Source organism: Diceros bicornis, chromosome 25 (genome assembly GCF_020826845.1).
Source record: "Diceros bicornis minor isolate mBicDic1 chromosome 25, mDicBic1.mat.cur, whole genome shotgun sequence".
NCBI lineage: Eukaryota > Metazoa > Chordata > Mammalia > Perissodactyla > Rhinocerotidae > Diceros > Diceros bicornis.
The window spans coordinates 32,697,302-32,711,698 of NC_080764.1; the positions used below are offsets into that span (position 1 = coordinate 32,697,302).

Sequence of the window (14,397 nt, forward strand, 5' to 3'; positions counted from 1 at the left end):
TTAATTTATTTCCACGGAAGAGCAAAATCTTTACCATCAACACTTTCCTCTGATCTTTATGCATTTGTAAATCCGAGTTAAAACACAAGAACTGACTTGTTCTTTTTTTTTTTTTTTGAGATTTTATTTATTTATTTTCCCCCAAAGCCCCAGTAGATAGTTGTATGTCATAGCTGCACATCCTTCTAGTTGCTGTATATGGGACGCGGCCTCAGCATGGCCGGAGAAGTGGTGCGTTGGTTGGTGCGCGCCCGGGATCCGAACCCGGGCCGCCAGCAGCGGAGCGCGCGCACCTAACCGCTAAGCCACGGGGCCGGCCCTGACTTGTTCTGATATATGGAAATCCTTCGTCCATCAGTCAATGAATGAAACATCGATGGCTTTGGAGGGTGCTCTGAGTTGACTGAACTTAAAATACCTGCTTTATCTTGCTTTCTTTCAATTTCTTGCAGCCTAGTCATTGTTGGATAAGCGAGATGGTGGAACAATTGTCAGTCAGCTTGACTGATCTTCTGGACAAGTTTTCAAATATTTCTGAAGGCTTGAGTAATTATTCTATCATAGACAAACTTGTGAAAATAGTGGATGACCTTGTGGAGTGCATGGAAGGACACTCATATGAGGTAACCTTGTATTCATTGGGATTGCTTTTTATTACTCTTCTCTAAAACCTGTGCTGGTTCGTGGTGGTGGTGAGGGTGTCTTCATTTGTGTGACTTTTAATTCATAAACTTTTAATTTAAAAATATTTTTTAAGATGGCCACAGAAAATAGGTGTTTGTAGTTATACTGCAATGTTGAAATGTACATTAAGACTTATATGTTGTCACTTAATATAAAAATAAAATGTATTCACACTGCAGTGTAAAAACAGCCCTGACTTTATCTTTACTTCATAAGTGAGTTAAGTTCTTATAACCTTCCTATTAGGTTACAAATGTTTAGTTACCTTTAAATGGAAAATTGTCTGTAATGAACACTTATACTTGGTCTCTTATCCATAGTCACAACAAAGTACAATTTAACAACTCCAAGTCATTTGATGTGTAGTTGTCACCAACTTCAGAATATGGGCGTGGCAGCACCTTGGTTTCTAAGTACATTGAAGAAGCAGGCAGTGTACCCCTAGAGATTAAGAATGAGGTGTTGGAGTTCAAATCCTGACTCTGTCACTAAGTAGCTTTGTGAACTTAACCCCTCTGTGCTCACTTTCTTTATGCCTAAAATAGGGACAATAGAGGATCCATCTCCTAGAGTTAATATTAGACAATTTGTGATGAGTGCTTTAGCACCACATCTGGCAAAATAAATGTTAATAAATAGTTTTGATTATTTTTATAACACCTTTTCTATAATAGAATAGGTCTTAGGAGACCTGCTTTGACATAGAGTTCACAAGCTGAGGTTTAGCCTACAGGCCTTCTAGAAGTTTAAACCCAAGGTTTTAAACATGATTTTGTACTGTAATACTCAAAACTCCCTCCCCATCCAAATTCCAGTTATTCTTTAAGACCCAACATCAGTCCCATTTGTGTTCTCCAGTCTCAGGATTATCACCATACTAATAACCTAATCAGTGTATTTCATCACTTCTCTTGTTTTACTTTGTAATTTCTGAATCAGGATGAATATTACAATCAATGACATCTTAGAGTTAACATCTCTTTTGTATCATATTGGTTCAAATAGTGTGCTGATAGCGTTGATAAGAAGTAGAGGTCCTACTTGGGACACATCATGAGAAGGCAGGATTCTTTGGAAAAGACAGTAATGCTGGGAAAAAGAGAAGGTAGCAGGAAAAGAGGAAGACCAACTATGAGATGGATTGACTCCATAAAGGAAGCCATAGACATGAGTCTACAGAAGTTGAGTAGGGCTGTTGAGGACAGGACATTATGGACATCACTCATTCATAGGATCACCAAAGTCAGAGATGACTTGAGGGCACGTAACAATGACGCAAAGAGGTCACAAAAAGTAGGGTGTATCAAACAAGGTGTCATGAAGGAAATATACGCTTTGTGGCTTGAAAGATGAGTTAGGTGTTCAGTAAATGGTGATGTGAGGAAGAACATTCCAAATGCTGAAGAATGTACATTTACTAATCATGGCACTTTGGCTGGAACCCAGGAGATTTGTACCAGGTAGTACTTCTCAATTGTTCTGGAGATTGAGTTAATATATATAAAGCACTTAGGGAGGTACATAGTAAGTGCTACATAGGTATTAACTCTTATTATTACCTGCTTTTCTTTATAGATAATCATGCATTTATGAATTCCTAAAATATAGCTTTGATTTGCTTTTTTGGGGACTTTATAAAAATTAATCATACTGTTTTTATTCTTTTGTGACTTGCTTCTTTCACTCAGCATTATGTTTATAAGATTTATCCACTTTGATGCATATAGCTGTAATTAATTTTTATAGAGTATTCCATTGATTCAATATACCACTATTTATTAAACTGCTCTCCTGTTGATTGATGTAAGGGTTTATAAACACTCCTGCTAAGAATGTTCTTATATGTCTCCTGACACATATGTGCAAGAACTTCACTAGGGTCTTTTACCTAGGAGTGGAATTTCTGGGTCACATGATGGGCACACATCCAACTTGACTAAATAATGTCAAATGTGCCAATTTACATGATTCCACCAGTGTGTGCGTCCCCTTTGCTCCGCATCCTTGCCAATATTTTGTATCATCAGACTTTTTAATTTTTGGCTATTTGGAGCACATGTTATGGAGGGATTTTTTTTTTTTAATGAGGAATAATGATTTTAATGAGCATCTCTAAAGAACAATGAATCTAATTTGTTGTTATGATGTTGTATTCACCTTACCCCCACCCCCACCACCCCCTTCCTTTTATCTGGAGTTGAGCCCAGACTGAACTGTATGGGATCACTATCCTGCAGTGCCAGTTTGAATTATGTGTGTTAAAACAGTTGTCTAAAAGTGTTAGTTTTACTTGAATCTTTGGAGGACATATTTATAGTCTGTTACCTTGGCACCAGTTAAATCTGTGATTATTTGAAAAATATAATCTTATTTTTTCTTCTTCTAGAATGTAAAAAAATCATATAAGAGCCCAGAACTCAGGCTGTTTACTCCTGAAGAATTCTTTAGAATTTTTAATAGATCCATCGATGCCTTCAAGGACTTGGAGATGGTGGCATCTAAAACTAGTGAATGTGTGGTGTCTTCAACATTAAGTCCTGAAAAAGGTAAGACATGTAAGCATTTCTAATTTAAATGTAAAAAGCAAGCTTGACTCTTATACGTGTAGGTCAGAATCTACCTCTGACTCAAATATATGTGTAGCTAAAGGAAGATGTATGTGTGTATGTCTAATAAAAGTAAATATCAATGGCATGAAAGAAATGAACATTATAGTGTTGGTTTTTAAGCCAAAACAATACTCATCATTTTCAAATTAAAGAATTATGTGTGAGAAAACAATATATGAGATAGCCACTCATTTTTTTAATCTGATATTTGCTAGTAATGTACAATCATATTATTCTTCATCTCCCGTCTTCTTAATATTTTCTCAAATCTTTTCCCTAAGGGTCTAATGAATTCTTGAGTCGTGAATTCTGATCATCACCAGTTACCCTGTATTGAGACTCTCTTTTTCCCCCACTGGGTCTCTGTAATACAAAATCTTAATTTAATTGCTTTTATAAAAAAACATCCAATTAACAACAATTTGCATTATTTACTTTTATTAGCATACAAAAGCAATGAATCTTTGTTCTATAAGGTGACTGTGGTGAACTTCTTAATAAAAATAGAATAGCAGGACCCAGTATGAAATAAATAGGATCTGAATAATCTGGATTTGGGAAGCAGACCTGGAAAGTACTCTGGTATTGCCCTTGGCCTTTTGGGGACTCTATAATTTATGTAAATCGCCATGCAACACTGACACGTTATTGCTTTCTATTTAGATTCCAGAGTCAGTGTCACAAAACCATTTATGTTACCCCCTGTTGCAGCCAGCTCCCTTAGGAATGACAGCAGTAGCAGTAATAGTAAGTACACATATCTGATTTAATGCATGCATGGCTCCAATTAGCACCTATAGGAGTATTGCATGGGCTTTAAAGGAAATTTCTACAATTATCACTGTTAATACTGTTTCTGTTACTGTTCTTCCTCTTATGGTCTTCCTGAGAATTAAATATTAGGTTTGTAGAATTGGATTTCCCTACAGCTTGAGATAATGTTTAGAGAATTGGCCAATAAATTTGCTGCTAAAATTATTTTAAATAAGGCATGAAATTCCTTGTAGAAATATGATTTGAGCTTTTTTCATTGTCAACTTAAAATATAATTTGTGTGGAATTTGTCTGACAAAAATGGAATTTTAAAATGGCAAGTTCAAATGCTGGTTATACAGAATTACAAGGATATTTTCAGTTTTGCATATATCAGTAGTTGCTATTGTGTGTTTGGAAATTTGATGATTTTATTATTTTACTATAAAATTGTATGTTGGAGGAGAATATGCTTCTTTCCCTGAAATTTCTGCGCTCTTTGGCCAAGAACCCAGGTTCCTGGAAGTCTAATGTCCTCTTTTCAAATCCAAGTAAAGGTCATTATAAAGGTCATTGAATTGACTAAATATTCTGACCCTCTACTCTCAGGGAAGCTGTAGGAGGAAAAAATTCATCCTGTGATCTTAGGTAGGAAAGTCATCCCTTAAGACTTAGTAGTGGGGCACTGTCATATTTTCAGGGACATACAAGACCTAACTATAAAAAGGAGTAATCAATTGAGCACAAATCCACAATTGCAATTCTATAATTCAGAAATTTTTAAAAAAAAACTCTAAAATCCTATTTTTTTTAGAAATTTTTGCCACCAAAACCTGACCTGAACTGACATGAGGCTGTTTATAGTCTTTATCCTTCTGAAAGGACTATATATACATTTCACTTCAGAAATATTCATGTGTTTGATTACAGGGTGCTACCCAGGCCTCCCTGAGGATGCTGTATAGTGTACAATATTTGCAGGACAGAAGCTTCTAAAATTCTGAATTATATAACACGTCAGATCTGAAAAGTTTTGAAAGGGATTGTATATGTGTTAGTCAGTTAAGGTCTTTCCTACTAACCACAGATTTTATTAATCTTTTTCAAGAAGCAACTTTTGGCTTCTCAAATTCTCTGTTTGTATTTCATTGATTTCTAATCTTATCTTTGTTATTTCCTTCCTTCTACTTTGAGTTTAATTTGATCAACTTGTTCTAACTTCTTAAGGTAGAAAAATTAGATCATTGATTTTAAACCATTCTTCTTTTCTAATATAAGCACTTAACAGTATAAATTTCCTTGTAAGCAGCTTTAGCTGCATCCCACACATTTTGATATGTTGTGTTTCCATTATCATTTCTTTAAAAATATTTTTTAATTTTCTTTGAGATTTCTTCCTCCATTCATAGGTAATATAAAAGTGGGTTGTTTGTCTAAAAATATTTGGTTTTTCTAGATATCTTATTTTTATCAGTTTCTAAATTCTATTATCAAAGAACATACGCTATAATCTTTTGAAGTTTATTGAGACTTATTTTATGTATGTTATTCAAATAGCAGGTATAGCATTCTCAAATTTGATCAAAGTGGTTGGTACTGTTCAGATCTTCTATATCCTTATTAAATTTTTTGTCTAAGTTTTTTTATCAATTACTTAGAGAAGGGCATTAAAAATTGTTCCTTTTGATTGTAGATTTGGCCATTTGTTTTTTGGGTTCTGAGTTTTTTGCTTCATATATTTTGAAGATCTGTATTAGGTGCTTATCTATTTATTATTGTTATGTCTTCCCTGATTAATTGACCTTTATATCTTACTGAAATATCCCTCATTGCCTCTAGTAATGCTCTTTGTCTTGAAGTGTATTTTGTCTGACATTAATTGAGTCAGTCTTTTTTAGGCTTACTGTTTTCATGGTATATCTTTTTTCTTCCTTTTATTCTCAACCAATTATCTTTATTTTTAAAGTACATCTTCAGTAGACATGATATAATTGAGCCTTGCTATTTTACCTAGTCTGTCTTTGACTTTTAATTACAGTGTTTTATCCATTTATATTTAATACAATTATTGGTTTGGTTCGATTTGGGTCTACCATTTATTTGCCCCATTTTTTTTTTTCCTGAGGAAGATTTGCCCTGAGCTAACATCTGTGCCAATCTTCCTCTATTTTGTATGTGGGTCACCACCACAGCATGGCCTCCAACAAGTGGTGTAGGTCTACGCCCGGAAACTGTACCCAGGCTGCCGAAGCAGAGCATGCCGAACTTAACCACTAGGCCATGGGGCGGGCCCATCGCCCCCATTTTTTTTGTTGATCCTCTCTTCCTTTTTTCCAGCTCTCTTTTGGATTAATTAAATTTTTATTTTTTAGTGTTCTATTTTAATTACTCTGTTGGCTTTTCAACAGTACCTCTTGGCATTATTTTGTGATTGTTTTAGGAATTACAATATACATCTTAACTTGTAACATTAGTAAGGGTTACTATTGTAGCACTTCAGAAAAAAGTATAAGAGCCTTGAAACAGGATAGTTCCATTTACCTACAACCATCTTTTGTGCTTTGTTTACATGTAAATCTACATAGGTTATAAACCCCACGATACACTCTTAAAATTATTGTTTTAAACTATTGTCTGTCTTTTAAATATTGTCTTTTATATTTACCCACATATTTATTATTTATTGTACTCTTCATTCCCTCTTGTAAATCCAAGTTCAGGCTGCAGAACATCCTTTAGTATTTCTTGTAGTGCAGATCTGCTGGCAACAAATTTTTTTTTCTTTTAATTGAAATATGTCTGTATTTTGTCTTCAGTAGTACAGGTACTTCTTACTAGATCTAGAATTCTGGGTTAACAGAATTTTTTTCTTTTAGTCCTTTAAAGATATCCATTTTCTTCCTGCTTCTCGTGTTCCTGACAAAAAGGCAGCCAGCATTTATATTAGGTTTTTCCTCATATGTACTGGGTCATTTTTCTCTCTGCCTTTTAAAATCTTCTTCTATTCAGCAGTTTAAGATGTGCCTGGGAGTAGTTTTCTTCTTATTTATCCTTATTGTTGTTTGTCAAGCTTCTTGGTTATGTAAATTTATTTTCCCCTAAATTTGGGGAAAATTTGGCCATAATACTTGCAAATATTTTTTCTTCATTCTCTCTCTTCTTCTGAGAGGAGTCACACATATATTATAGATAATCACACATATACCAGTCACACATATATTAGGCAGTTTGATATTGTCTCACAGGTCATGGAGGTTTTGTTCAGTTTTTTTTCCCCAACTTCTTTCTATTCTTCAAAAAGAAGAATTTCTACTTACTTGTTTTCAAGTTCCCTGACTCTTTCTTCTGCCATCTCTAATCTGCTGAATTTTTCATCCAGTACATTTTTTTTTTTTAATAATTTTATTTATTTATTCATTTTCCCCCAAAGCCCCAGTAGATAGTTGTATATCATAGCTGCACATCCTTCTAGTTGCTGTATGTGGGACGTGGCCTCAGCATGGCCGGAGAAGCGGTGCGCCGGTGCGCGCCTGGGATCTGAACCCGGGCCGCCAGCAGCGGAGCGCATGCACCCAACCACTAAGCCACGGGGCCGGCCCCAGTACATTTTTTTTAAGACTTTATTTTTTTAGAGCAGTTTAAGGTTCACAGCAAAATTGAGGGGAAGGTACAGAGATTTCCCACATATCCCCTGCCCCAATATGTGCATAGCCTCTCCCATTATCAACATCCGCCACCAGAATGGTATGTTGTTACAACTGATGAACCTACATGGACACATCATAATCACCCAAGGTCTGTAGTTTACATAGGGTTTACTTTTGGTGTTGTACATTCTTTGGGTTTGGATCCAGTGCATTTTTTCATTTCTAAGTTTGTACTTTGTGTTCTAGAATTTCCGTTTGATTCTTTTTATATTTTATATTTTTCTGCTGAGATTTTTCATCTGCATATTCATGATGACAGTATTTTCTTTGGCCTTTGGATATGGTTATGATAGCTGCTCTAAAGTTCTTGTCTCCTAGTTTCAACATGTAGCTCATCTCAGGGTTGGTTTCTGTTGATTGATTCTTTTCTCCCTGATTATGGGTCACATTTCCCTTTAGATGGCTAGTAATTTTTGAATATATGCTGGATATTATGGATACTGTGTTGTTGAGTATCTGGATTTCGTAGGATTCCTTTAGAGACTATTGAATTTTGTTTCACTAGGCAGTTCAATTACTGGTAGACTGGCTTTATCTTCTTTCCCAGGCTTGTTTTTAAGCTAAGTTTCTTAGAGGAAGGAAGGAGAGTAGCCTTATTTCTACAGCATGGAATTTCTGAGGTATTTCTTGAGTGCCTAGAAAATCTCTCTAATCCTTGTCAAAACTCCTTTGTCTCTGTATGACTGCTAAGGTTTCTGTTAAGAGTCATAGCTTCCCAGGCGTTATTGATCACTAGGTTTTGTGAAGTCTCTCCCTGTGCACGTACAGCTTAGTGTTCGACCAATGACTTAAGGAGGCTCCTCTGGAAATTTCTGGTGATTCTTCTCTGCACAGCTCCTTTCCTGCAAATAACCCTGCCCCACAAACTTGAGCCACATCAGCAACCCTGAACTTCAGTATCTGGTTCCTTCTCTCAGTGAGACTACTGAGCCGTACTTGGGTTCTATCTTCCATACTTCAGTCTGAAGGTGCCTCCCAGCTAGAAAACCAGGACAATCATGGGCCTTTCTCAGGGATTACACTCTTGTGCTGCCTGTTGGCTAATGTCTGAAAATAGTTGCCTCATATAATTTGTCTAGTATAATAATAATTGAGGTTGGGAAGGCTAATCTCCCATCATAGTCGGAAGCAAAAGTTTTTTCTACTTACTTTAAAAGACAAACTGAATGTACAAGTCCTGTTTGGTCCTGTACCTCTGAAGGTACTTTTTAAATTGCAAAATGAATGGCCAGCCTTCTTTTTATGTTTTGCTTTCTTTTTTCTTCCTTTTTGTAAAATATATGGGTCTTGCATAATCAGCAGCTTTCGGCCAGGTGATGTCACTCATGACTATGGCACTTAGGTACCCATGTACAAGACTAACTCTTATGGAGCTTGCATTCTCATGAGAGAAACAGACATAAATAAAGCACTTGTGGTATTTTATAACATAGACATGTTATAATGTGTATAATAATAGAAGTATGTAAATCATTTTAATTGTAGCATAAAGGAAGTAAGACTTTTTTGGGAGTAGGATCAGGGAAATTTGAAGAAAGCATATTAGTTTTCAGGGATAAGACCCAAAAAGTGGCCATACTAGCCAGAGGACCAGGGCATATGAAGGAGTAGTCTGGAGATGTGGGTGTCCTCTCTGTAGCTTGTAGGGAAGAATCATGGGCTAATATAAAAGCATACAAGTTATCCAAAGGGAGTTGTATTTTCAAAATAATTGTAATAATATCCTTTGTACCAAGCTAAAGGAATGTTTAAAAAATGTTTAAGGTTGACACCCTTGCAGTATTTAAATGATATAGAAGGAAATCCTTACTCTGATTGTTACCTTACACATCTCCTAGGAATACAGTCTTTAGTCAGACTGTCTGGGTTTATATCCCAGCTCTAGCACTTGGCTAGCTGTGTGACTGTGGGCTGGACTCTGGGTCTCTGGACTCCCCAGTCGAATAGAGGATGATAATATCTGCTTCACGGCGTTTCTGTGAGTTTTAAATGAGTTCGCACACGTGTACTTGGAGCCATGTTTGATGTCTAGTATGTGTTCCTCACCAATTATTAGCACAATTAGATGCACTGAGGCTGTGGGTCAGTAATTGTGGTGAGCTTTGAATCTGAATCAAGGAGGAGTACCAAGTTAACGTGTTTTCTAAGCACCAAGAGATCCATGTTCACAGGCATGGAACCCATAAGCAGACTCACTCTAAAAAGTTGTTCAGCAAAATTGTAGCACAGTTTTTTGTGTTCTATATTTGTACAGATGTCAGGTATTATTAGTCAAACCAAACAAGTCAGTTCCCAGGAATTTTGGACAGGGGACAGTTTTCATAATAATGAGATACAATTAATATGATAAGCAACCCAGGAATCTGGGATTACTTAAATCCTGTCTAGATGAGCTTCCCCGCCCCACAAGGTTTCTTCAGGCAATTTTTACATAAAAGCAAAGCTTTGTTACCCACTTGGACTTTGGTCCCAAATGCCCTTCGTATGGGCTTAGTGGCATAATTCAAATCTCATTGATCCTTGGAGTATTAGGAGTATTAGCAAGTATTAGGAGTCGTGCCCTGGAGGTGCAAGCCAGCCTTCTCTGGTTACATTATTTTTCTCTCCCTGCAAGAGGGATGGCAGTATTACTAGAGAGAACCAAAGGCCTGGCTATTAAGCCGTTTGTATTAACAAGAGAAATAACAACAAAAGCAAGGTAACATTGACCTCTCTAGGAGGTGAAGCTCACTTCCTGTGGTCCCCTTCCCCTCTCAGTCTTTACCTTGCCTCTCCTTCCCTCTCTCCTGCAGGAGGACTGCTGCTGTGTGCTAGTCAGATTCTAGGACTTTGTTTGGGGCCATAGTCCTGGGGGTGGAACTTTCAAAGTGGTTAAAAAGTCACAGTACTGGGGCCAGCCTGGTGGTGTAGCGGGTAAGTTCATGCGTTCTGCTTCGGCAGCCCGGGGGTTCGCTGGTTCGGATCCTGGGTGCAGACCTACTCACCGCTCATCAAGCCATGCTGAGGTGGCGTCCCATATAGAAGAGCTACAGCTCTACATCTATAGATACATAACTATGTACTGGGGCTTTGGGGAGAAAAAAGAAAAAAAAGAAAGATTGGCAACAGATGTTAGTGCAGGGCCAGTCTTCCTCAAAAAAACAAAGAAAATCACAGTACTGTGAAGAGTGAGGTGAGCTTTCCTTAGTTAGGTCTTTCTGCCAGCATGGCTCTTTTTGCAACACCCCCCTTAGGAGCTGTCCTCCTACCTGGGAAGGATTTTAAGTGGGGAATTTCAGAATACCTCACACTCTAGTAAGCTCCTCCTGACCCTTGCAGAAGAGTGTAGTCTTTCTTCTGGTCTGAATGGTGCATTTCAAGATTTGGCCTTTGGATAGAACAGGAAGAACAGAGTGTTAGGCTGCCTTGATTCCAGGGCATCTGGCTGCCCAAACATAGTAGTAATGGAGTTCTCCACAGCACCATCCTAGCTCATTAGTTTTCCATTGGGGTCTGAGGACCAAAGACCAATAGCATCCTTTGTTCTCTCTGTAGACATTGGTTAGGGCCCCTCAAGGAGGTTACCTGGTCAAATCTATCCAAATTATATGCCAGCAATCCCGATAGACAGTGTGGGCCGTAGCAGGTTGGCCATCAAGGAGAATTCAAACGTGTTACTGGTATACAAACACAAAAAGCCAAATTATTTCCAAATAGTGATATTAAAATTCCTAAAAAGGTAGAAATTGCTTACAACTGAATCCATTTTCTCATGGAAAACAGTTTTACGAATAGTGGTTAAATCCCAGGCTAGCGCATATAATCTTATATAACCCTCAAAGTAGCTATGTTATTGTAATAATAGTACCACTTCAGTTATACCAAATCCCATCTTATGACTCTTGCGGGGAGAGAAAAATGATGTCATCAGAGAAGACTGGCTTGCATCTCCAGGGCACGACTCCTAATACTTGCTGCTGCTTGATTTGCTTGATAGTATACATCATTTTCCCGCCAGGAATATGTGAAGTCTGTGTTCCATATGTGTCAACATTAACCTAGTCAGATCTCCTTCTGTCTGTGGAGCTCCTTTCCTTCTTCAACATATTTATCTTTTGGAGACTACATGGACGTGTATTGCCGCCCTAAAACAATACTCAGCAGAAAAATCAGCGTTTCAAATATTTTAAACAGAGATAGGTCAAGAGTACAGTACGGAAAGAGTTGGGAACAACCACAGCATAAGAGCAAAACCTCTAGCATGGATGTGCTATGTTCACCACCGTCCTCTTTAAATTACAGGGAAGGCCTCAAATTCCACTGGAGACTCCAGTCTACAATGGGCAGCCATGGCGCTGCCGGCATTCTTTTCTCTTGTAATTGGGTTTGCTTTTGGAGCCTTGTACTGGAAGGTAAGTGCTGCTGTTTTATTTTTCCTGATCAGAAACTTTCTGAGCTTTGCATATTTATTTATTCTTACTATATTTACATAACTGATAACTGACAAACTGACCTTTTTCGAGAAAAGATCCTATCAAGAAAACAATAAGGGCCCGGCCCCGTGGCTTAGCGGTTAAGTGCGCGCGCTCCACTACTGGCGGCCCGGGTTCGGATCCTGGGCACGCACCGACGCACCGCTTCTCCGGCCATGCTGAGGCCGCGTCCCACATACAGCAACTAGAAAGATGTGCAACTGTGACATACAACTATCTACTGGGGCTTTGGGGAAAAAAAGGAGGAGGACTGGCAATAGATGTTAGCTCAGAGCCGGTCTTCCTCAGCAAAAAGAGAAGGATTAGCATGGGTGTTAGCTCAGGGCTGATCTTACTCAAAAAAAAAAAAGACAAAAGAAAACAATAAGATAAGTCCTACCTACCTTAACTTATAGTCTCAACAGAATGTATATCTTAGAAGGATTTCCCCCCATTCCTCATTATCCTTTGGAGGCAACCCCTCTAGCTAAGAATGCACACTTAAGAAATGGGAACTGATTTTAATGGCCTGAACTAAATATAACAAGGAAGAAAATATGCTGAAAATCATATGATGGACTTCAAGCCAAATAGAAATGCCATTTGTGTTATCTGCTATTTTGGATTTCCAGTCTTTTGTTCTCTTCTAATTGAAGCCTGTCTAAATTTTAAAATGTGCTGAATCATTGTGACTCAGCTTTTTGAAACGTCTTTTGAATTTGATTACTATTTAAACCTATCAGTTTCTTTATTACTCTTTCACCTCCAACATCCTAAAAATGTTGAGTTGATAATACTGTGCATTTTTCACAATTTCTTATTGCAAAAATATTTTACATGCTGCTTGCGGAAGAAAACTGTTAGTGGAGTTATTGACATAAAAGTGGAGAACATTTACCTCTTAACTATTATACCATTCATTGCTATTTTTACAATACATGTCATTGTTCTTTTCCCAGAAGAAACAACCAAATCTTACAAGGGCAGTTGAAAATATACAGATTAACGAAGAGGATAATGAGATAAGGTATTCTGTTTTACTAAATGTGTGCATAAGTAAGCTTGACGTTGCCTTGTCACGTACCAGCACATGCTCGTAATGTCTTTAAGAAGTTGTTCAGTCTCATAATGGCAGCTCCCAACCAGTGTCTTCCAAGTGTTCATCCACATTTCTGATCTCTCACTCTCTCTTCAATCCTACGTCTCCATTTACCTGTGGAATACCTTCACATAACTGCCTTCATAACCCTTCTTAGGGTATCAAAACTGGTCATCTCTCCTTTCTTTATTTCTATAAGCAGTAGAATCTTGCTTAGATTCCTGGTCATGGAGCTCTAGAGGCACGTTTGCTGATTCTCCTCCTTTTCCACCCAATTACAGGATATACTGATTCTTCTCTCTGAGTCTCTTGCCAAGCTTAGCCCTTTCTTTGGCAATAGTCGTTATCTTCATCCATATCTTTATGATGTCTTGGCTGAGTTGCTGCCACAGAATCTTTTCTTTTCCTCGGCCCTTCTAACCTCCACTTTTGTCTCATTCTTCCTTAAATCCTGGTTCATAATATCACTTCCTAGTCAAGATACTTTCAGTGATTTTCTCTTGCATACTTAAGATATTTGACTTCATGCTGGCCTTCAGAGCCCTTAACGTTTCTCGACCTGTTCAGTATTTTCTCCAAAGCCACATACAAAAATTGTTTTAAGATACTTTTCCATTTACTGTAGCTGACCCTGATCACTTTTTCACCTTACTCCAAATTGCTCCAGTACTAATACTTTGATTTTACATTCAGTTATAATTTTCATTTGGCATGTTACTTTCTCATATCATGCCTGTGTATACATATTTACATATTAAGTGCATGTAAGCTTTTTAGTATGTGTGTATGCATATGCATAGAGAATTTTTTAAACTACTTGGGAAGACTATGTTGAGGCAGATAAAGTCTTCCCTCTTCCCTGTAGTAATACTTATGAAGGTAAGCTTCCCACTCAATTTTGCAACCTTTTGCTACTGTATTTACGGAAAAAACTGCCTTTTACATTGCCCAGATCATGGTGTACTTCAGAATCTCTGTCCAAAAGCAAATAAGCATTTTTCTTGTTGTTTTTCAGTATGTTGCAAGAAAAAGAGAGAGAGTTTCAAGAAGTGTAATTGTGGCTTGTATCAACACTGTTACTTTCGTACATTGGT

At 37.5% G+C, this 14,397-nt stretch overlaps 1 protein-coding gene across 2 annotated transcripts in view; it reads left to right on the forward strand.

The window, feature by feature from the left end:
* Window positions 1-14,397, forward strand: part of KITLG (KIT ligand) — an 82,907-nt gene that overhangs the window by 59,078 nt on the left and 9,432 nt on the right. Inside the window, exons 4-9 of one of the 2 annotated variants that reach the window (XM_058568692.1) lie at window positions 453-623; window positions 3,071-3,230; window positions 3,957-4,040; window positions 12,035-12,144; window positions 13,164-13,231; window positions 14,319-14,395. In XM_058568692.1, the coding sequence (XP_058424675.1) occupies window positions 453-623; window positions 3,071-3,230; window positions 3,957-4,040; window positions 12,035-12,144; window positions 13,164-13,231; window positions 14,319-14,358 (633 nt within the window). In that variant the 3' untranslated portion in view covers window positions 14,359-14,395. The remainder of the gene's footprint in view (window positions 1-452; window positions 624-3,070; window positions 3,231-3,956; window positions 4,041-12,034; window positions 12,145-13,163; window positions 13,232-14,318; window positions 14,396-14,397) is intronic. The other variant, XM_058568693.1, reaches the window with a different exon arrangement.